The 23,100-nt window shown below is 48.0% G+C and overlaps 1 protein-coding gene across 1 annotated transcript; it reads left to right on the forward strand.

The window, feature by feature from the left end:
* The first annotated feature begins 156 nt into the window (after positions 1 to 156).
* Positions 157 to 22,408, forward strand: ube2h (ubiquitin-conjugating enzyme E2H). The gene is made up of 7 exons (XM_084448174.1): positions 157 to 408; positions 14,006 to 14,082; positions 15,494 to 15,568; positions 15,764 to 15,803; positions 16,690 to 16,742; positions 18,021 to 18,149; positions 18,585 to 22,408. The coding sequence occupies exons 1-7, from the start codon at positions 356 to 358 to the stop codon at positions 18,707 to 18,709; spliced, it is 552 nt and encodes a 183-aa protein (XP_084304300.1). The 5' UTR covers positions 157 to 355; the 3' UTR covers positions 18,710 to 22,408.
* The last annotated feature ends 692 nt before the right edge of the window (positions 22,409 to 23,100 follow it).

The raw sequence follows: 23,100 nt of genomic DNA on the forward strand, positions 1-23,100 counted from the left end.
AGCAGAGGGATCACAATCTATAAAATCATGAGTGTATGATATAAAACTATAAAGACTACAAACATACACTGGCCATTCGTGTTGACGTCATTGTCGCACATATATGACGCCATTCGCGGAGGGATAGAAGCTTTATCAGAACAGCGAGAGACGGGATCGAGAGAGACAGGACTAGTAAACTACCAGTGGAAGTGAAATTTGGTGCACATATATCAAGGGTTACGTGAAGACATTTCGCAGTTAGCATTTGTGAAAGCAAATGTTAACTTTCGGATAAACCAACTAGCTAGACATCTAGCGTTTGGGGTGCCATCAGTGAACTTCATTTGGTATTCTACGGTGGAATACAGCAAAAATGTCGTCTCCAAGTCCGGGCAAAAGGCGAATGGATACCGATGTGGTGAAACTGTATCCTTTCAGAACACAAACAGGATAGTGCTAGCTAGATAGTCAAAAGTGACGAGCGAGCTTGCTGTGGTCTTTCTAGCTAGCTATGCTACTTTATAGCTATTTGTGTTGCTGTTGTTGGTCGCCAAGCTAGCCAAGACAGCTTGCTTATGTTCGCTAATGTTACTTTCTCAATAATGCCTACACATAGCTAGCTAACGTTAGCTAAGGTAGCGGAATTGACAACAATTTTAACGGCCAACATATGTGGTTGTTTCCAAGACAGAAAGGGGACTGTCATAATCAGCTAAGCTAGCTCAAAGCCCAGTTACTGTTGACGTGGTTTAGCTAGCAAGCTGCCAGCCAACCCGCAGACACAGTAGGAAATTGATGGCCTGCTACCCCAAGCTATTATGCTCGAGTGTTATTCGTCTTACCTGCATACGTAAAGTATGACCAGTCATTTTACACTAATTGAATATGAATGTGTCCAACGGTGGAAACTGAGTTCCTTTGTCCAGCTTGTGTTCATGGTGGACACATTCGCACCTACCCCTTAGCGTTAGCTAGTGTTGTTGACACACTTCATTTGTTTACATAACGTTAGCTAGACTAGCTAGCTTCTCAATGAAATCGCTGCCATTGCTTTTGTTTGGTTTGCTTTTCCCAGACCCAGCAGCAAAACTGGCATATATTTCACAGTATAGCCAGAAACAAAAGGTTAACACTGGACTTGGATTGATTTCAGAATTGATGATAATTAATTTACATTTCCATCTCAAAATGCTACGTTTGTTCGTCTTATATCAAAATCAAATAGCTAGCATTTGGAAATTGGAGACTGAGCTTTCGAGAATTGTTTCTAAAAATGGACCAGAAAGGTGCCAGGGGCTGGTATTTTCTTTGCTGTTCCATTATGCACTTTTATAGGTGCAACACCTCGTGTGTTCCCCTTTGTCAGATCCATTCTACCATTGTTCTGTTCCAGACGTCACATACTTTGTAATTGATGAACTGGTGCAACTAATAGAATACAAACTGGTTCTGGCACAATGTACCAAACTGCTGGTGAACAGTGGAACTAAATGTATTGTCCAAGCTTGTTCAAGAGGACTTGAGAACAACTTGTTTTGTTTTTGCCCTCTTGCAGTGGAAACTGGCTTAATGATTGGGTAGTCTGTTACTACCCGGAAACCACAAGAGGGTGGGACTTTGAACAGCTGATGGAATGACAGCAGTTCTTAGTCAAATATGGGGTTGCGAGAATCCTGAAAACAGACCAAGAAACAGAAGAAGCCTTTACTCCATTTACTGACACAAAAGCCAAGTGTGCGAATGAAAAGTTGTTTTATAGTAGCTTTATTATTTTTTGTTCTCTCCCCCTTATTTCTACCTGCTTTTAAACAGTCTGTTTGGCCTCAACATGCTTGAGCTGTGTAAACATGGCTAATATCCTAGCCTGCTTCTGTATATGTGATAATCTACACATTGGCTTTCTTCCCAAGGCTTTTAAAAATTATTATTAGAGAGGCTAGGAAGTCACAGTGTTTGTTTGAGCACAGTTCTGCCCTCCCAGTTGCCTAGAATCTATGGCAGCCATGATGCCGTGGTGAGCACAATCTAGTGTAGGATCGGGGGTTGGAAGACGGGGGTGGTCTGCTCAGCCGCATGCCCCCACTGTCCACGGAATCTCTTGCTGTCTGACGAGTGAGAGCAGGTTTCCAGGATGACATCTGCTCAGTTGCATACAAGGACCTGTGTGTATATTTAAGTGCGTGTGAGAGAGAGGCACATGGCACACGTTTGAGAAATTATTTTATGTGTGTTTCCCAGACATGTTTGAGATGTTCAGAGGATCGTTTAAGAGACGGGGAGCTGAGCAATTTATCTGTGAGTGTCCCTACTGCAGCACGAGCCCTCTGTGTTTCACATCCCAATTTCTCCCCTGCGTAACTAAAACCTGAAACTCATACCAGCTTAAGAGAGCCCTTCTATGGGCTGACACTGAAAAAGCACTCGCAAAGTTTCCAGCAGGGCACCAGAGAGCTGGGGGAAAATGGAGCAGATGAATGTCATTATGATAGACCTAATTGTCGTGTAGGCCCTAGAACTACTGTGAACTCGTCTTAAGCCAGCCAGCTTGATGATGACCTCAGCAGAAAGCCCCCATAAAATGTTGTAATAGGTCAGGTCTGTGTCAGCGACGTTTAATGAAGTACACCTGGTCACAGAGGTATTGAAAGCCTTATGTTATGCCTATGGTAGGCCTGTGTCTGTCTGTCTGTCTTTCTATCTTTCTCTCTCATGCTTTTTAATGTTCAGAATCTAGCCTACTGTTTGCTCCTGGTGAGCATGGCCCTCAGACTGACTTTTTTCCCCCTCTTTTGGCTCTGCCTCAGTGGCACTTCTTTTCAATAATGTTCACTGTTCAGTAAAGGGTCAACTTGACCACTACATGTAAAGTCTTTGCATTGTGGTTGAAGGTGTTGGAATTGTGTAGGAAGTGGTGCTACAGAAGAATTGACAGAGCTCCATCGTTCTTTTCACTATTGAATTGTAAGCTCTGGGGACTTCGGAACCAATTGAGTTCAAAAGACTATTGTAACAGTGTCCCTTTACAGTGACACTTCATACTGTATTCCTGCTTGAAAGCTAGGCCAGAGAATGGAACCCTCTTGTTGCATAATGTATTGCAGGCAATCTGTGAGGTATTGTCTGGTAAACCCAAGTGTTTAAAGATGGATAGTTAGGATTCAGGATTATTAAGTCAGAAGACTCCATTTTGAAATACAACTTACTCCCATGGGCCTACTGCTCAGCACATTGATCTTTGCGAATTGCTCAGGTTTTTTCTATGAAGCTCTTCTTGAATGACATACTGTAACATATAATAATAATAATATTAATAATAATAATAATTTTATTATTATTATTATTATTATCGTGAACGTCTGTTCTACGATGAATCCAAAGACATTTTCTTTGGAGCTGGATAGGGGCCCCACCTGGTAGCCCCTGGGACATTGGATAGTGGCTTTGTGAAGCGTAGCCAGCAGTGATTCTCATGGTCTGTGCTGTGAGAAGGAACTGTGTTTTCATGGTTTGGCAGGTCAGTCCGTGTGTCCTTTATAATGCACTTTTGTGTCGGGATGTCGGCATGTTGTGGGGGTTTTGTGCGTGCTCCCCAACCAATGACGTGCGGAGCTCTGTTTTGTTGCTGAAGGTACTGAGGTAGTGAAGGACACTTCGGCCCCCAATTCCATTCAGCACTCCACAGTAGGGGATAAAGGGTTTCTGGAACAGCCCGACCCCATTTATTAGACCCACCTCTACACAAACTCGCACCTGCACACACTCTCTCTGTCTCTTTCTCTTTCACTCAAAACCACCATTGGCAGTTACTGAGAACAATACCACTTCTTCTACTGTCCAGGGGTTGGCCCCATTGTGGCCCTGTCCGACATCCTTCCGGTATTAGAGCAGCGAGCCCCGTACAGGAACTGTGTGAGCCCCCCCTGCTGTGTCAGACCCTGTCACACCTTACACAACCCCCCTCCTTACCACAGCCTATTGTTGCACAGCTGAACTAACTAGATTGCTGTGGTGCACCTCAGGGAAGGAGCCAGAGGTTCTGGCTTTGTGTGCCGCTGACTGACTGACAGATTAATCAGAGAGTGCTGCTTTATTCGCATGAGACGCTCATAGTCACAGTTTGCGGTGGTATCTAAGAGATACCCTGTCGTCTAAGAGATATTTGACCCGGGGCACGGTAACAGCTTTTGTTTCCTGGGCACCGGATTAGGCCTGGCGTTCTAGTGTCATGTTAATTTTGGTGTTGACGCATGCTCATAACATTGCTATGTGGTCAGTGGCAGGCCTTGAGGCTGAGCCCTGAGTCTTATTTACAGTCCTATAGCAGCAAGGGCCACAATAGCCTTGAGTGACGCCTGTTTTCAGGGCTCCAGAAGCAGGGGATCTATGATGGAGGGAGAAGCGAGGCCCTCCCTCACTGTAATCCCACTGTGCAGACAGCAAGGGCTTCCTGCATGCATGGCTGAGTTCCCTTGGAAAAACAGATGGAGCCCCAAGTGCCCCTCTCTGTCTCCTGTCATGCCGGGGCCAGGACGCCGCCGCCGCTCGTGTGCCTCGCTGGAGCCGTGCGTGTTCTCAATCGCCCCTGAACTGCGGAGAGATAGGCGAGGTCCAGTACATGTTGATCACACACTGGGTTTGCACTGCTTCTACAGTGCGTGTCAAACCCATCAGCGCGGAGACCCTTTACAGCGGAATCCATTACTGCGCAATTTGTATCAAATTGAGATACTGCTTGAAAAAGCCCTAAACTTCACCACACAAATTTAGTTAGTCTACATGGACACGTCGTTAACTTAATTTATGGCAACGTATTGTCATTTGTTTTGTTTGTTTAAATACACAAACAAGTATCAGGTTTCAATAAAATCATGAATATGTCAAAAGCTTGGCAAACTAAAAGGCTGCCAACATATTGGCCCCTGCTCAAATTGGCCTGCGCTGTCCGGTGCGCTATTTATGGTGGGAACTGCTACAGTGATTGGTGTGTAGGCCAAGTACATTGCTTAAGAACTTCTTTTCTTTTTTTTAGTTCTCAGGATATACGGTGAGGCTTGGTTATGTGTGAATTAGAGAAGCTGTACCATGTGTGTTTGATCATTTAATCAGTCCTACTCCTATACACACCCTAGACTCTATCTGGTGATACTGTAGCACTCTCCAGCTGGATAAAAACAGCTGTGTGTGTGTGTGTGAGAGATTAATTTTGTTCACTTTACACTCAAAGACTCCATCTACAATGCTGTCTTTTCACATGACCTCAACCCCTTTAATCCCCCTAATCAAAAGTGTTAGCCTCTCACCTCATGTCTGTTTGGAAATTCCCCTTAATGGCAGCCAGGGCTCATTTCAGAAATGTTCCTGGTCTTAATTTTTGCCTCGTTCTCCTCACTCACTTTACCAGGCGACATTGCTGATCAGCGATGCCTGGTTTAGCTGGGATCGTACCCAGGGTGCACAATGTGCTGTAAATAGACTGTTGATCTTGTGAAGGGGGGAGGAAAAGCGGGGGGGGGGGGTCATTATGATTGTAGTGGGTGGGATCTCACACCGGAGAAGAGACAAAGGGGGAGAGAGACGGCGATGGAAGAGCTCGGCTCTGCTGGAGCTCTCTCTGCTAGCTGGCTATAGCACACTAGCTAGCTGCAGTGGGAACGGTCTCTTATGCCGCTGCTGCACAGTTAATCTTGAGTCATCCTAGGTATGCTGTCCTATACATTCGGCTAGTGTGGGTATGGTGTTTGGGAGGAGGATTGCTACCGTATGTAGTGAGTCATGGGTTTACTGTTGCTGTTCAAAGGGGGTGGGCACGGCATGCAGGTGGCAGATGTAGCGTGCCCGGCTGGGTGTGTCGCTGTGGGCACACCTGTTAGTAGTACCGAAGGCAGGAAACAAATTAGCTGGATGAATTAGCCTAGAGGCCATTTCCTATGGCTAGCACGCGAGCGAAGCAGCACACCTGCCTAGCGCCTGCTTGCTTTCCTTATTTCGCTCTGCTAGATCTAACCAGTACAGCACTATATATACTATAAATAGCCCTACTTTCATATCTGCTATCGTACAGTATTTTTATGTCAATCACATTTTTTAAAAAGTATTGTGTGCAGTCAGTGAATGCCCCCCTTGTCGCCAGTGCACACTTTTCATAACAGCCAACACGATTTCCATTTGGATTTCAGTGCTTTGGACCTTGAGGATCACGCCATCCATTGATATGTAAAGCGCGTCAAGGTCCGCCTTGTGCCGGAGCTACGCGCCGCGCTCGTCCTACCAGCATGCGGAGCGCCGCGAGCTCCAGAGGCTCTCGGAACCAGCTGTCCCGCAGAACAATGAAGTCCCCACACTCTGACTAGGGAGCAGCCTCCCTTCAACTCTCCCCTTCAAAAACACACCGGCCTTATGATGTTTGATGTACGATGGAGAGAGAGTAAGCGAGAGCTCTTCTTACATGTGCAGCGGCCTGCTACATCAAAGGGAGCAGGCCTGGATACCGCAGCCAAGGGATTTCCTCCTTCCTCTGTTCTTTTGAAACTTGTCCAGACGTGCGACCCGTCCACAGAACGGTGTGTGACCAGTAAATCTCATGCGTTGACGGCATTCCACAAGTTAGCGCGCCACTTCACGTGCCCAAGTGGAGGGAAAGCAGTCCAGTGTATTAGATAAGATTGGAATTGTAAAAGCCGCGTGCTGGTTAAAGGGGTAGTGGGCTATTTTGGACATTTAGCCTCATTTGTGGTCTGTCTACCCTGAACCTGAAACAGACCATAATTTCACTGATGGTTCCAGTATTGAGCCAGCTGCAGTTTTTCTGCAGGGTCTCGCTGGGCTACAATGGAAGTCAAATGCGTTGAAAAACTATGATAAATGTGCTTTTCCAAGAAGGGAAGCAGACTGTAATCTTAACAGTTTCAGCATGTTCAATGTTGAAATATATCACAATCTGAATATTTTTTGGTGTATAGCATGATTTGCACATAGTCCTCCGTGAGAGCAGTGAAAACAAGCGCCAAGCAGCGCCAAGGGGAATGCTTATGTTCAAGCTATGCCAAACATCCATATTGCGATACATTTCACAGGATAGCATACTGAAACTGGTAAGATTCCCATCTCAGAGAAGCACATTTATCATAGTTTTTCCAACGCATTTACGTATGCCCCATTGACTTCCATTGTAGCCCAGTGAGATGCTAGAGAAAAACTATAGCTAGCTCAATACTAGAAAGATCAGTGAAATTATGGTCCCTATGTTTCAGGTTCATGGTAGACCGACCACAAATGGGGCTAAATGTTCAAAATAGCACACTACCCCTTTAATAAGTAGTCTTAAATTTGCCAAAATTTGTAAAAATGATTCAGTAGCTTGTGGAGTGTGAGAGTACAACAAGTTAGTATGTGGCAAGAGGTCCATGTCAGGCCTATTTCTGTATATTTGGCTGTACCAGAATTATTCTCAAAGGTGCGGCCTAGTACAGACTGTGTCACTTCTCTCTGTTTTGGAATCTCTTGAACTCCCATACTGCTGAAAATAGCCTAGCCTGTGAGCTGTGGAAAGCTGCCAAACCTGATGTCATATCCTGTCCCTCAGATTAGACACGCTTCTCCATCTTTCCAGTTCTATTGTTATGCGTGTTTGTTGTACAGGCAGTCTGTCCATGATCCATCTAGACTGCCACTCTCTTGTGTTGCTCTTGTGTGTGCGTCGTTATACAATCAGTCTTAATCAATCCCTGATTTCTCTGCTGCTCTAAGTAGGCCTGCTGCCTACACTTAAGACACGTCAAGGAAAGACAGAACATGGAAGGACAATATCCAAGTGCCACAGAAGGACTTGGCTGTCTGTGCATGTCTTGTCTGATACCCGCAAAAACACATTCCTGTGGAGAATTCAGTTGCCATTTTTCTGTTGTCATTTTCCTTCGTTTTTTCATTCCCACAACGGGATACAAAATGTTTGTCCAAGGTTTGTTCACGTACTGCATGTCCCTACGTTTAGTGTGTGTGTAGTGTGTAGTGTGTAGTGTGCGTGTGTGTGTGTGCACAGCGAGGGTGGGACAGTGAGTAGTCGTCACCCCGCCCCCCCCCCCACCCCCCAAGCCAAGGGACAGGAAGAGGAAGTGATAACAGCTGGTGGAGTCTGTGGCAGTCCCACCCGTCCACCTGCACCCCCTGATCAGGCCAGGTCAGCCTGTTAGTCTAGTTAGGGGACAAAAGGATACGTGTTTACTATTTCTCCTCTCTTGGCCTCTGAAGAGTATTTCCTGAAACTGGATCAATCACTTGAAACTGGTATGAAACTGACCTTATCATTAGTAGTATTGTCTTCATCAGCTGTTATCTAAATTAAACCCTTGGCTTTTAAGACCTGTACTGTATGCTCTACATGTACATGAGATGGGTCACTCTCAGTGGGAGCTGCCCACTAACAGATAGGTTTGAGTCTGGACTCAGTAAGAGCAGGGATCTCTGAATGCAACAGCAGGGCAGAAAGCCGCAGCGGCGTTTAAGGGAGGGACAGAGTTCTGAGTCTTTAGACGCTTTATTGTCCAATGATCACAGGAGTGTCCACATCAGCATCAAGAGGGGCTTCACAACAAGCAAGATAGAGGGAGAGGCAGAGAGAGAGAGGAAAAACCCGAGGGTCATTGGGGTTTCTTGGCGTCCTCTGCGATGGAAAACGTGTTTATTTGGCGAGGAGCAGATACGGTGGCGCTCGCCAAGTCTGGGCTCCTCCACGGCATCCACACTGTCAGGGAGGCAGCCGCGCTCCGCCGGGCAGCCCGTCCTCACACCTCCCTGACTGTTGGGTGGAGTGCAGTGCAGGTTAGCGTTCTCCTGCTTCGCACTGTGCAGCACACACACACACACACACATTGATGTAGGTACATGTATGCATGGATGATGGCGAGATGAAGGCGTGTCCATACTTTTGACTGGTACTGTAGACACAGGCGCGCATGCTTGTACTGCACAAATACACAATGACTAACAAAGACTCGGTATCTGTTTCTCTCTCTCTCTCTCTCTCTCTCTCTCTCTCTCTCTCGGACATACACACACAGACACACACATACGTACACACTCAAGCCCTCAGGTCTGAGGGTGGGCACTGGTCCTGTCATGTGAGACAGAGAAAGGACAGCATTGTTGGTGGACTGTTTTCAGTTTTTCTTGTCTTTACAGCGGCGGTTTTGAGCGCTTTTGGATGAACATTTCTCTCTCTCTCTCTCTCTCTCTCTCTCTCTCTCTCTGAATAGAAAGTTTCCGAGCTCTCTCCCTGAACACTGCTGCTTTATTTCCTGCCTTTCATCTTCAAGGCCTTTTGATTGCTCGTGGGGCCCTGAGTGTGGTGAACGATGCGCTTTTATGCGCCGGCCTCTGTGTGCTCGCGAAAGTGTCTGGTTCGTCATACGCATGCAGTATTAATCAGTCCCTGATTTCTCTATTGCTCTAAGCAGGCTTACTCTTAAGACGTCAAAGAAAGACAGGGAAGGACAAAAGTGCAACAGCAGGACTTGGCTGTCTGTGCATTTAATCTTGTCTGATACCCGCAAAAATACATTCCTATGGAGAATTGTTGTGCGCTTCAGCAGGTGATGCCAAGGCGCCATCTTGGAACGGTGGAACAGATACGCGAGAGGCTGTGTGCTGTGTGTTGATAGATCCTGAGAACTGCTGCGAGGCTAGGCCAGCATTGGCTGGGACGAGCTCCGTCTTTTGTAATCTCTCTCTTTCTCTCCTTGTTTCTGTCTGACGCACTCTCTTTTCTTGCCCGGCAGCTATTTTGTGTTGTTCTCCGATTCATTTCTCCATGCCCTCGATTTCTTTTACCTTCTCTCCTCTTTCTGTGTCCCTGAGAATAGCTCTGTCTTCAGGCTTCAGCCACACACACGTCTTATCCTGACGAGGTTTGACTTTGGGCTCAGGGATTTAGAAGTCGGCGTACCCTGCAGAGAAAATGAGACGTTGCATAGCACGGCCCAGTTCCTACCGCTTTTGACGTGTGTGGGCGTTTGACTGAGCGATGGTTTTGATTTCACCTCTCCCCTTCCAACTGAAGTGGCCTCGCTGGATTGTGGCAGCCAGTGTCATGTCAGGACTCTGCTTCCTACTCCCACAGGGGTAAACATTCAGGCGGTTGACACCGCATTGTCTAACATGCAGCCTACCCGTTTATATTAACCGCTGTGTTTGTTTTTCTTTTACCGCAGTACTGGGGGATATTTTTGTTCGGGGTCAGCCGGAGACGCTTGGACTGGCTAGAGAGGGGAGGCGTACTGGTCTAGACCATCTAGATTTAGCCTGTAGCCCCGGGAAGCCCCACACAATATGGCCGCCGCAGAATACCACGACAGGGAGCCGTCGTCTTCCTCCGAGGAACAGCCTTATCCTCGAGGACATCTCTCGCTGGGAAGCGATTGATTGGGTCCCTGAGTATCAGATTATATACGCATGCAAAGGAATATTGACCTAATGGTCCTCCACAGATTAGGATTTAATCCATGCTAATCCCAGGTGGGGGGCGGGGGTGGAGTGAATGACGAGAAGGGGAAGACGGGAGCAGTGGAGAGGAGGGAGGGTTGATACTCATCTTATTCCCATGAAATACAATTCAGACATCTCAATGTGGTTGTAGGCGCAATGATTTGGGACTGTCTTAACAGCATGTCTATTAGGCCAAACAACCAGAACATTCGTATGCCATGGCTATTAAAGGAGTTTAATAGAAATGGGACTTGGTGGCTTTGCACTGGTATGCACTTAGTTCAGCATTGTTGGTGAACCTTGATTGGTGTGTAATTTAGGTGCCAAAGGGTAGGTTCCATGTGGTTCTTCCATGTGTACACAGATGGCTCAGTGAGGTACGAGAATAGAGCTACAAAATTCCCACTGAAAAAAACAGGCACTAGTACTCCCTACCTACCATCCTGTTTACCGGAAGCGCTCTTGGTTAGAAGCGCTGCTTCGACAGGTGCTGGCCCTGGCACCGCCTGCCTATCTCATCTATCTGTGTTTGTTTGAATATCAGGCTTGGCTGGCTGCAGAGGCCGTTCAAGCACTTTCTCCCATCGTTCGTCATCATCAGCAGTTGGAGTTTACGAGGCCAGCCTAACAGCCACATCTCTCATAACAGGAGAGCTCTCGCTCCCTCTCTCTATCTTTCTCTCTCACTCTCTCTCTCTCTCTCTCTGGCTCACTCTCGCATACGGGGTATGTGTTAACAATGACACATGCTTGTTTTCTGGAGTACACCTTCCTGAGCCTGTCTGAATAGAAAAACAGTGGGTCAGACTGTAAACATGTCAGGGCGCCATGAGGAACGGCGAGAACCCTTGACGTGAATCCGTCAACGGGCGAGTTCACCTCACCGTTCACGGGAGACGGCGAGGAGAACGCGTGTGACAGTACTTGCGTTTGTGCTGTGTTTTCTGCTTAGCTCGGGCAAGTCCATTTCTACGTGCCGCTGAGCTCAAAAGCTAGCGCTGGCAGGCCAGCTCCTCACCATAGGATCCGCGGAGGCGCTGGCCGTTTGGTAGCGGAGCTCAATGTGGCGTGGCCGGTCCCAGCCGGGATCTGCTGCTGAATCAACTCCATTAATAATACCAACCCCCCCTCTCTTCTCTACCCCTCACTATGTATTCAACCTCCTTGGCTATCCCCCAACGCACACACACACACACACACCCCCCTCCTCTCCTCAAGGGCAGCTCCCATACTGGTCGTTTCATACAAGGGACAGAGGAGCCTGCAGAGCAGAGAAATGTGGCCAGGACATTTTAAAGAGAATTGTCGAGGTTCAAGGTCCAATAATCTGCAAGGCGTTTGTCTTTGAATGATGTTTTCAGAAGGGTCTGTACATCGTGTCCTTCCAGGTCGGCCAAACGGTGTCGGTGTTGAAATACCTATCCTCTCTATGCCCACTCTGTTAGATACATCCTCCCTCTCTGCTGTTGGCCTCGTTTTGCAAAGCCTCACAAAATGGCTTCCTGACTGTGACTGGTAGGCGCAGAACTTCCCTTTTGAACGCGGCAGGCTTCCTGGGGGAAGCCGGCGAAGCAATCCAGCCGTTGCAGATTCTCTAAGAGCTGAAAATAACCTCCAGTTTGATTTAACCCCTTTGGGGGGGGGAGGTCACTGCGAGCGCTAATGGGATCCTCTCACTCTGGATCCGCAGGCAGTCAGCCGCTGTTGCCGAGGGTCAGAAAACACATTTTCAGTCTCCCTCCCTCCATCTCTCTACTTCATCGACCAGCAGCTCTATAGCTTGATTTGTCGCTCAGTCGGTCCACAAAAATGTGGTCTGGCTGCATGCGCGTACACATGGCCGCACACATGGCCGCAGCTATGGCAAATCCACACTTGTTTTTGTTTTGATCTACTGTATATTGCTGTTGGTGATCTCTTCTCTTCCATACCCCCACCCTGGGCCAGTCTCTCTTTCTCTTGCGTGCTCTCTTTCTCTACTCTCTCATCGCCCCCCCCCCCCCCTCCCCCATTTCCTCTGAGCACATTCACCAGATGATAGTCTCTCTGGTGAGTCTAACTGTCATGTAGCAGAGTGTGACAGACGCCTAACATGCCTGACTAGTCTAGTGTAGATGAGGTAAGCGGCTGGATTTGGGACGTAGTCTTTGGCATCGGGGATGCTTAACGCTGTGCTGTGGAGGGACTCCGTGATTACAGTAACTAGCCGGCATAATAAGGCATCCCGGTAGAGAGACCTGCTCAGTGGAACTGGTTACCCGACCGCGGCAGATGCTGAAATGCCTCTCTGAAAACACAACAAAAACTCAGTCAAGTGCTTGTGGGTTTACAGGCCCTGGTTTTTGCGTTCTGACATTTGGTCCAAACCGTTCTTTTCACAGTTATTAATATATATATTATTATTATCATTTTTTATTAGCATTACTATTACCATTAGGCACCGCATGGGATCCTCAGAGCCTAATAAATAGCTTGAGAACCAGTGGTCTGTGGCGTAGACTCTGTGTGCGCAGTGTATTACTCACATACTGCGGTGGATGGCGGATGAGGTTCGGTTCGAGTTGTTCCACCAGCGGGCGAGAAGCGATGGCGGCATGGCACTGGCTTATCTCTTGAGGCAACGCTTTTCCTACGTCAAATGCAATTATTGTTAGTCGCTTTGGATAAAAGCGTCTGCTAAATGACTGTAATGTAACTAACCCTCTAAGGCCTGTGGGTCTGAACTGAACAATGGTGCGTCTTGGAGCAGAACCTTTCCTCTGAGAACCAGGTTCAGAACGGCAGCCGTAGGAGAGCTTTGTGTGTGTGTGTGCTGGGTCTGCCTCATGAGGGGTGGGGGTGAACATCAAGGCCCCGTCAACCCATCATCCACCCAGTCTACCGTTGGGCTGCTCAGTGGGGGGATCTGTACACTCTCAACGTCCTACCGTGTGTGGGTGCTACAGAAGGTAGGAGGGAGAGAGATCAGCTTCACAGAGAACGGGTTAGGGTGCCGCCAGTGTCGGTGCCCTTAGAAACAGCTGTAGCAGCTCTGCAGACCGGGCTGATGAGTCCACTGTGTGCGCGCGCACGCAGCAGCCCGCTCGCCGAATAAAGACAGAGCTCTCGGCTCATCCGTGGCATTCACCCTGCAGACATATCCATAGATTAGAGGTCGGCGGAGCGTCTCGATGGGCTTCCGTCACAGGGATTGTTTTCCATAATCTGTCAAAAACCATTCTGCTTCAGTTCCACCGTGTGTGTGTGCGTGTGTGCGAGTGTGCGAGCGAGCAACACAACAACAACAACAACTCCCTTGTGACAAAACTGGCCAGCGTTGGCCACACGTCAGCAGGGCAATCATCATCTGAGAGGGGTCAGGCAGGGTGTGTGTGAGCCAAAACAAGGAGGGATCAAATGAGATGTATGCATTATTTATCAAAGCGCCGACTCGCAGGTCACGCGGCCACTCAGGGACGTGTGTGTGGAGCGAAGTGACCCTGCGTCCAGTACTTGTGAAGTTAAACGGCCATTGTCCTTGACAGCACTTCCCCCACCTGTGCAGCATCGAGAGCAAGCATGAAGTCACAATTCTCAGCGGACTCAACGAATTTGTAGTGAAGTTTTTCGGACCACAAGGAAGTAAGTGCTTTTCATACTATTCTCCTGTATTTTAATTTTGGCTGAACATTTATACTATGAGTTGTTGCGTTCTTTCCTGTTGACGGCTTGCTTTACCCAATTGTTTGTCTATTTATCAGTTGAATAACAGTTGTTTTGCCTATTATTGGCTATGGACAATGGCGGACTGGACATCGGGACGCTTGGGACGAATCTAAATGGCCGTAAATGCCCCCCCCCCCCCCCCCCCCCCCGCTGAACAACTTGCTGGGGCTACATTGCCCGACCTGAATTATTTCCCCAGTCCGCCCCTGGCTATGAAAGTGCATCCTTTGAAATATCCTCCTCACTCAGAAAAAGACATCGTCATTACAGTAGGCCATTTACAAAACACATTCAGATGTACCACTTTTACCATATCAGATTGGATTTCAAACTCCTAACAGAGAATGAAAGACGTCCAGGTGATCAGACCGGCCGGTCCCCCGGGCCCTCGCCTCAGCTAGCAGAGGAACGGCAGCCGCCTGCCACTGGCCGCACCAGTGGGCTTGACCAGGCCAGGAGTGTGAAGGGGCTTGGAATATGGTGGGAGAGAGAGAGAGAGGCCTCTGCTGAATCTCAGAAGTATTTCATTGATTCCTCCTGTCCCGTCTCCTGGCCTGACCTCTGACCCTCTCCTCCGGTGTGTTCAGAGGTGGTGGTGATGGGCGATGGCAGGGGGCGCTCAGTGAAGACCTTTGAGACATGACTCATCAGGAACAGTCTACCTCTCTCTCACCCTATTGTTCACCTGTCGGACTAAACTATCCCCTAATTATTATGTTGCAATAAATAGTGTGATATATACACTGTATGTGTGTGTGTGTCACTTGCCGTGTGGCAAAAGAAAGACCCCTCGTGGTCCAGTTATAGTGTGTGTGCGTGTGCGTGTGTGTGTGTGCGCATGCGCTCACGTGTGTGTGCCTCCTGTTCATGATGCAGAAATAAGTCTTGTTGTGTCAAAGACAGAACTGTGGAGAGAATACTAGAGCTGACTGACCAAGTAGCTGGGATGAGTGTGCTGGGATGAGTGTGCTGGGATGAGTGTGCTGTTCTGTTCCAGTTCGGCACATGAGGCTCTAGTTACGCACTGCTATTCTGGGAGTTCATGACGGGCCTGCACATACAGACACACTCTGTGTCTGTCTGTCTGTCTCTCTGTTTCTCTCTCTCTCGCTCTCTCTCTGTGTTCGGTGGGCTTTGATGTCTGCATATCACAAATTGATCCAGAGGTACAGAGGTTCCCGGCGCCTCCAGCAGAAAAACATTACTCGACTGCACAGTCAAAGCCAATGAGCCCCTGCTGTCCTTGCTGACTTGTATTCTTTCATGTGTCTCTCTTTCAACCCTCTCTCCCTGCCCCCGCACCCCTCTTCCTGTCTCTGTCATACAGCACCATACGAAGGGGGTGTGTGGAAGGTGCGGGTAGATCTACCGGACAAATACCCCTTCAAATCGCCATCTATAGGTAGAGGGGGCGGCTCCGTGGGTTGTAATTCTTTGGTCCTCCAACGCCGGTAACATCCGCCATGGTTTTGATTGTGACTTCCTGTGTTCTCTCTCTCTCTCTCTCTCCCCCCCCCCCCCCTCCCTCTCCCCCCCCCCCCCCCCTCCCTCTCCCCCCCCCCCCCCCCCCTCTCTCTCTCTCTCTCTCTCTCCGCAGGATTCATGAATAAGATTTTTCACCCCAACATCGACGAAGCGTAAGTTCAGCTCAGCGCTCCGCAGCTGTCCGCCGTGCGCGAATGTGGTGTGGTTTGTTGGCAGTCCGCGCTAGACATGCTGTATCACCCTCCGTTGTACGGCGTTCACCCGTCGGGATGGTAAACATTTCACAGAGCACCGAAATGTTCGGCCGGGGGCGTTGTCCTCCTCTTGGCGTGACCCTCACTGTGAATGACGTCATCTGATCATCAACACATGACGTGCTCGTCAACTCAGATTTGCCTCTGCGATCTCCTCCTTCAACAGCAGATGGAAACTACTGTTTGCCAGATCCACAGTATCACAATATCCTACGTTCCGGTTTTGGGTGCAAAGCTCAAAGGTCGTATTGGCCATGTTTAATCCCTAATCCATTTTCCTGAGAACACAAATAGATGTGTTTTTTTCTTTATTTCCCAGATGAAATGGTGAGAGGCATTACAGTATTTGAAGCTCAGGAATCTGACGGAAGTAATCTCTCTCCCAGCCACCCATAGCTGGCCTGGCTCCAGCCCATGAATCTGAATTCTCCAAATGTGATTTAGGGTCTGGAAAGGCTCTTGTCCAGAGTGATTTCTCGGTTGGAATTCAACCAGGCCAAACGGCATCCTTTAAATGTGACTACGGAATTAAACTGTGCAATGTGATTGCTTAGGGGATGAACTAATCGCTGAGGACTCCCTCGGCAACACCCATCTGGAAAACGGCCGCAATGGTAGCTTGTTGAGACTGAATAATGAAGTGAAACGAAAGGGCAATTGGGTCTTGAGTGTCAGGCTAGCTCATACCTGTTCTCTGCCTTCCTGGGGTTCTGGGTTCTTGCCAGTGTGTAGGTGACCAACGTTGCTCTCTGTCTCTAACGTCTCCTCCTCTCTCCTCTCCTAGGTCAGGAACAGTGTGTTTAGATGTCATCAATCAGACGTGGACAGCCCTTTACGGTGAGCTGTGTGTGTGTACTTTTGTGCATGTGACTGCACGTTTGTGCTGGTGTGTGTGTGCGTGTGCGCGCACGCCCCCCCCACCCGTGGTTGTTTGTGACCACGGCCCGGGTGTCGCCATGACTGCGGGACAGCGGTGGCCCCTGGGTAGTAGTGGCGGCAGCGCCCCTAATCCTCTTAGCTGGAGTGAACCGAACACTAACGAGATAATACCCTGAGCCAGCAAGGTCAGAAAGCGTACAGGCCCGTCGTCCCCTGGCAGCGATGATTAACTAGCGGTCGGCTCTGAGAGAGAGGGACACGCCGGACCCCGCTGTCCAGCTCTTATAGAGCTGATTAACACTTCTATCGCTCTCAAACTCTCTCTCTTTTCCTCTCCGTCTCTGTCGCGCCGTATGTTTACACTCCCGCGCTCTCAGCGGGGCACGTTCACCCTCGGTCCTCCGCTCTCTCCTTGAACCGTCTCCCTCTCACTCCTCCCCCCATCTCACATCTCCGTGATTTCGCTGTGGCAGTCTGCCCCCAAGGCTGAGAGAGTGGTGCGTTGGCGTCGGTTCCTTCATGACTGCGGCCCTAACGGATGTTTCAGTAGCCCACCTCACTGGGGTCTCCACAGGGGCCCGGCTGAGCGCTGGACTCCAGAGTGAATGACCGCGGCGTTGAGGTCGGAGTGTTGGGTAGCTTTATTGGTGTTCAGAGGCTCGGTTTTGCTTGGGTAATAATAGGTTTGACTTGGCTATTGTTGGCTTTGTAGCGTGTATAATAGACTTTGAGCAAGCAAATGAGATTTCCCAAACCCGTAGAGCGAAGGATTGGGCGAAACGGACCAATCAATGATGCATTGTCTAGACCTCAGTAGAGAACAAATACAGCTGATTGGACCATTGTTACCGGAGAGTGCTGTCTGTCTGAAAGCCTATTCAGTAAAATGTTTGTTTTATAATCATATTTGAGCGGACTCGGCAGTGGCGCCCGGTGGAAATGAGCGGTATTGCGCCTTTGCACCTTGCCGAGCAGCGGGCCGCCATTAGCTCAGACTGAGTCCTATCTCCCTAGTGGAAGAAGGCAAGTGTCTGCACGTCATGCCGTGTCCTCTGATCATCTGGAATCACTTTCCAAGCTTCAGCGTTATCATATGCATCCCTCTCCTCTACCCTTTTGATTTCATAAATGCTGAATGTGATTGAACCCTGACGTAACCCTGATGTAAATCTACAGTGCATATTAAATGACCCTCTATTTCTAATTCTCTCTCTCTCCCTCTCTTCCTTCCCTCAGACCTCACCAACATCTTTGAGTCGTTCCTGCCTCAGCTGCTGGCCTACCCCAACCCCATCGACCCTCTGAACGGAGACGCAGCCGCCATGTACCTCCACAGGCCAGAGGAGTACAAACAGAAAATCAAAGGTAGCTCTCTCTCTCTCTCTCTCTCTCTCTCTCTCTCTCTCTCTCTCTCTCTCTCTCTCTCTCTCTCTCTCCCTCCCTCCCTCTCTCCCCCTCTCCCTCCCCCCCTCTGGCAGATTTCAGAAAGGCGATAATGCTGTACACTCCTAGGGATTGTACCTGGTCTGAAAGAGGTGAATGTTTGTTTTGTTGTATACATAGATCACCCGTAAATGATCTGGCTGTCTGGTCCCTGCTCCGGCCTTTGTCTGTACACGCCGGTGTGTTCGCCCACGGGCGTTGCTGTGTGTGTCTGTGTCTTCGTGCCCCCTCTTTGTTCCTCTTCAAAAGGATGATAAAGAAAAGATGTCTGCCCTGCACCCACCGAGCTCACATGGCCAATGAGGTTGTGTTTGTATCTGTGTCTGACCCTCCCCCCCCCCCCCCATCCCTCCACAGAGTACATCCAGAAATATGCAACCGAGGAGGCCCTGAAGGAGCAGGAGGACGGAGCCGGCGACTCCTCGTCGGAAAGCTCCATGTCAGATTTCTCAGAGGACGAGGCCCAGGATATGGAGTTGTAGTGATACGGGATCTCCCCCCCCCCCCCCCACCCCTTTAAAAACCACAAGAGACTATATGATTTCCTAACCATGAGAAGCAGACTGTAATATTCATATTTAAACAACTTGATTTTTTATTATTATTATTATTATTATTATTATTATTATTACTAAACAATGATTTTTATGGCTCTCTAGCCCTGGTGTATACGCGCCACCCTCACCCCACCTCTAGGTGTCACTCCCCTCATGTCGCGGTCACATTCTCCTCTCCGTGTGATTGGTCAAGTAGCCACCCCACCCCACCACCACGTTCTATGGTGGCTGCGATTAGCTCCGGCACACGCCCTCCCTCTGCCCTCGACCTCTACTGCAGTGACCGGACTGGACGAAGACCTCCGTCTCCATCAGGACGAAGCCCTCCGTCTCTATCAGGACGAAGACCTCCGTCTCTATCAGGACGAAGGGGAGGGGCGCCCGGGCATCTCCCTTCATTCTACAACCTCCACGGGCAGAAGAGTGTTTAAGCTCCTTTGTCATGCTTGTCTGGAAAATCGTTTTTTTTGGTTACCTTTTTTCCCCCCCGCCGAATACCCGACTTGTCACCTGTCTTGCACTTCTCTGTAAGATATAATCCGCCTGCCAGGTAGTGGGTCTTGTAAAGTCCTAGACCTGAGTGAGATGGCCACCACTGCTTCCATATGGGTTCTCCAATGTTTTTTTTTGTTTGTTTGCTCATTTCTGATGTCATCCTGCTTCCCTCTTGGACAGGGTGAGAAGCTGCCGTGATGTTTGTTGAGCGCATGCACGGCACCTACCTTGTACAGTCATCATTTACCTCTCACTGGAGCCCTATGCTCTGTGAAACGCATTATGGACAGCAGTTTCACCCCCCCCCCCCTCTCTCTCCCTCTCCCTCTCTCTCTCTCTCTCTCTCTCTCTCTCTCTCTCTCTTTCTCTCTCTCTCCCCCCCCCTCCCTCCCTCGCCCTCGTGTGGCAGCCTGACTACCTAGTAATCTAGAGATGTACAGTATAGCACTCTTTTACACCCATAAAGATTGGCATTCAGTAGGGGCATTTTCTGTGGGGGCACACACTCTCGTCGTGTGCTCAGTCACCTGGCGCCGGTTCCTCATGGACATCATGTCGAGTTGGAGCTTGGAAAGGCACGAGGAGCACAGGAATCACAAAGCTCCTTTTCATCTAGAAATGCTAAAGCCATGGAGATATAAAGATAACAAGCACAATGTGTTTTTACACCGCCTCCCCCCATACCCGTGTTTATGGATTTAATTTGACCCTGTTGATCACCTATTCTGTACAGTGTTTGGGCGTGATCTAGGTGTGAGGTTCTGTCGGGCTTCGTTGAGCTAGTGCTAAGTAAAGGAGTTCTGCTTGTGTGGCCATACCGTTTGGAGGCTTGAGCCGCGTCGCGTCGAGGCATAGCCAGTGACGACTCACTCTTCACTTAGAGGTGGGAATTGTAGGGGGGAGGGAGGGGAGGTGGCAGCGTTCTGCAGGTCTTTTTTCATTGTTGAACTTACCAACTTGCCTATTGCTTGTGCTAAACTATATTAAGTGTTTGAATTGATGTAGGGTTAGTTAGTTTGCTGGGTGGTGACTTCAACTAAAGAACATACAGTATATGGGTATATCACATATAGAGTTAGCTTGTTTGAGGTAATTGTCTGATAAGTAAAACTAAGTTCATTCGTTAAGTGTACCATTCAGTGGTTGGTGTGAAATATTTCCACAGGTTTATACCTGCTTGTTTCCCTACTTGCAAATTTCAGAGTTGTGCAGATCAATGTGAGAGTGATTTCAGACAAAGACCACTGACTTGTGTAAATTGGCAGGTCTAGACAACATCAAAATGTAATGTTCTGCCCTATCAGGCTAGCATGATAAAAATCTCTACAAAAGCATAGTCCACAACAAAATCGGCTTCTGCACAATGTGACCAACATTGAGATCCAGATGAAAACCCCCTCATTAGTTAGTTTTTAATTTCAGTATTTCCCCCAAAATGTCTGACTGTTTGAAGCTACTGGATAATCATCTTTCCTCTCTGGACAGAGAGAGATGTGGGTGAAACCCACGACTTGGTGTGGGTGAGGTTTATGGGTTTGGGGGTTCCCATACTCCCCGTCCTCCTCGCAGACAAAATGGAGTCTGCCATACCTAATGATGTCACAAGAATATGCAGAGTCTCTGGCTCGCAATTGGCTCATGCTGTCTCTTGAGCTGCCTATATTTATAGACTATTAGAAACTGTCGTTTAGTTCACTTTGTTTTTAATCCCAGTCATTATCGGGCACCACTGTTAAACAAAGGGTATAATAAGTCATGGTTCAGCCAAACTCATGTTGAAGCGAATTTGAACTTGAATTTTCTTTTTGTTTTAAGTATTCTGATTTGGATTTTGTCTTTGTTTTTACTTAACATTTAACGTATGCAGTATTGTAGACTACGTAAGTATAAGAAACACAAGAAAAATTGGAGAAATGTGATGAAAGCACATTTGTTTTCACACAGCGGTGCAAAAGGGACATTTCTATCTTTTCAAAGAAAGAGTGCTCTGGTGTTGTACTGTTAAACCATAGGTTGTGGTTTCCAAGCTGCAGGTTCCTTGTCCCTACCAAATGGCTGATGCATCAGCAGAATACCGTGCTGCAGCCTGTTGCTATGGTAAACATTTTGGTCAACTGCTATTTTCAGTTTCTTTTTCCTACCCCCCTTTTATTCACCCAACTAACTCAACGAGGAGAGGAATATTTATAGCCTTTTGTGTTTCTTGTTTTGTTTTTAACTCTCCAGTTGAGGACTTTAAAAAAAAAAAAATGACTTGGAATCCCATAAAATGTCCAATAAACCGATGAATGAGTGTGCTTCCGTTGCAACTTTGATTATAAATTATATTTTTGAAAAGTGTGCAAAAGGTTTCTCCTGTTTCATTTCCTTTTGTTCTCTTCCCCTTCCTATAATCATAAGACCATTGGCTCACAAATTTGATGTCTAGTTTACCCACATTATACACACTGACCAATGTCAACCTGTGTTCAAAGTGTTGAGAGATTTAGGGGGGTTGGTAGGGGTTATACACCTATTATTGTAGAGTGCTTAAGTGTTACTAAGAGAACGTGCATAGCCATAGTCCCAACAGCCCTCTCATCCTGCCCTGCTTGGATAAACAGGAGCGAGGACGTTGACTGGCCGCCAGTACTGGATGCTGCTTCTGTCACTCACACCCAGACGGGGACAATTAAGAAGCCCGTCGTCCATCGGCAGAGCCAGCGCCCCCTAGTGTTGTGTGTTATGGCCTGTGGCGTCACCCCCCCCCCCCCCCCCCCACCTCCCGCAGTGTGTTGGCTGTACTTCTCTTGTGCACTTGCATGCTTCCGGTGTGGAGTGGCCAAGACTTGATCCATGCACACCTCCTGTCGTTCCATCGTTGTGCTTCTCCAGAGTGGAGCTGTGTCCAACACTCTTTGACTGTTGTCACAACCAACAGGGGACAGTACCCACACACACACAAACACACACACACACACACACACACACACACACAGCATGGAAATGGCTCTTGTTTTTTTTTTTTTTATAGTAAACTATGTATTTGGTACCTAGTGTGTGATACTGGAAAAAAATCTCAAAGGGTGTTTATTTTTCCCCTTTTTATTTTATTTATCCGTCCTTGGTCTTATGCGAACTTCTCTCCTCTCTCTTCCCTTCTCCTTTTACTTTGCATTGTGAAGTGGGCATGCTTGTCACAAAGGACAAATGCTCACTTATCTATAGGATTATAACGTCTTAAATAGTTGTGTATAAATAAACTTATAACTTTTTTTTAATAAAACATTAAATGTGTATAAATGTTGTCCTTGTGTTGTTTTGTGTGAAACACTCGATACATTTTTGTTCTCACTTGAACACCAAAAATTTTAAGGACATTTAAGGAACCTTACATAAGGGTATCTCACATAGGCCTACTCAACATCTGCATTTCCTGTAACTTTCTTTGTCATATTTCCTACCACCACTAGATGGCAGCCACACTCAAGAATCTACATTCCCACAGTTTCCAGCGTCTTGTCTTGTTCCCAACCCCCGTAACAATGTAGGCCAGTGTTCCAAGCTGTGTGCAGTGAAACCTGAGAATGAGGTTAGTATCCCAGCCATGAGAGGCTCGGACTTGGACATGACTCCAATCCACTTTACTGCCTGCTGCAGGAGCTGGTATTTCAAAGAGGAAAGAGCCACATTCATATCACATTAGACACGGTAGTCTTTTGGAATTTCACTTCTGTGCCAAATCTGACTACAACCACCTTTTCATCAGGTGTAGACCTACCTTTTGGGTCTGATAGAAATATATGGGTGCCAGCAACAGGGTAGGAAAAAAATCAACCCTT

This window comes from Borostomias antarcticus, assembly GCF_949987555.1.
Source record: "Borostomias antarcticus genome assembly, chromosome: 13".
Classification (NCBI taxonomy): domain Eukaryota; kingdom Metazoa; phylum Chordata; class Actinopteri; order Stomiiformes; family Stomiidae; genus Borostomias; species Borostomias antarcticus.

Excerpts from the sequence above, each read along its gene's own strand:
- ube2h (XM_084448174.1), top strand. The coding sequence starts at position 356 with ATGTCGTCTCCAAGTCCGGGCAAAAGGCGAATGGATACCGATGTGGTG. Across the intron at positions 15,804-16,689 it reads CACCCCAACATCGACGAAGC|GTCAGGAACAGTGTGTTTAG; the intron begins GTAAGTTCAGCT and ends CTCCTCTCCTAG. Across the intron at positions 16,743-18,020 it reads GACGTGGACAGCCCTTTACG|ACCTCACCAACATCTTTGAG; the intron begins GTGAGCTGTGTG and ends TCCTTCCCTCAG.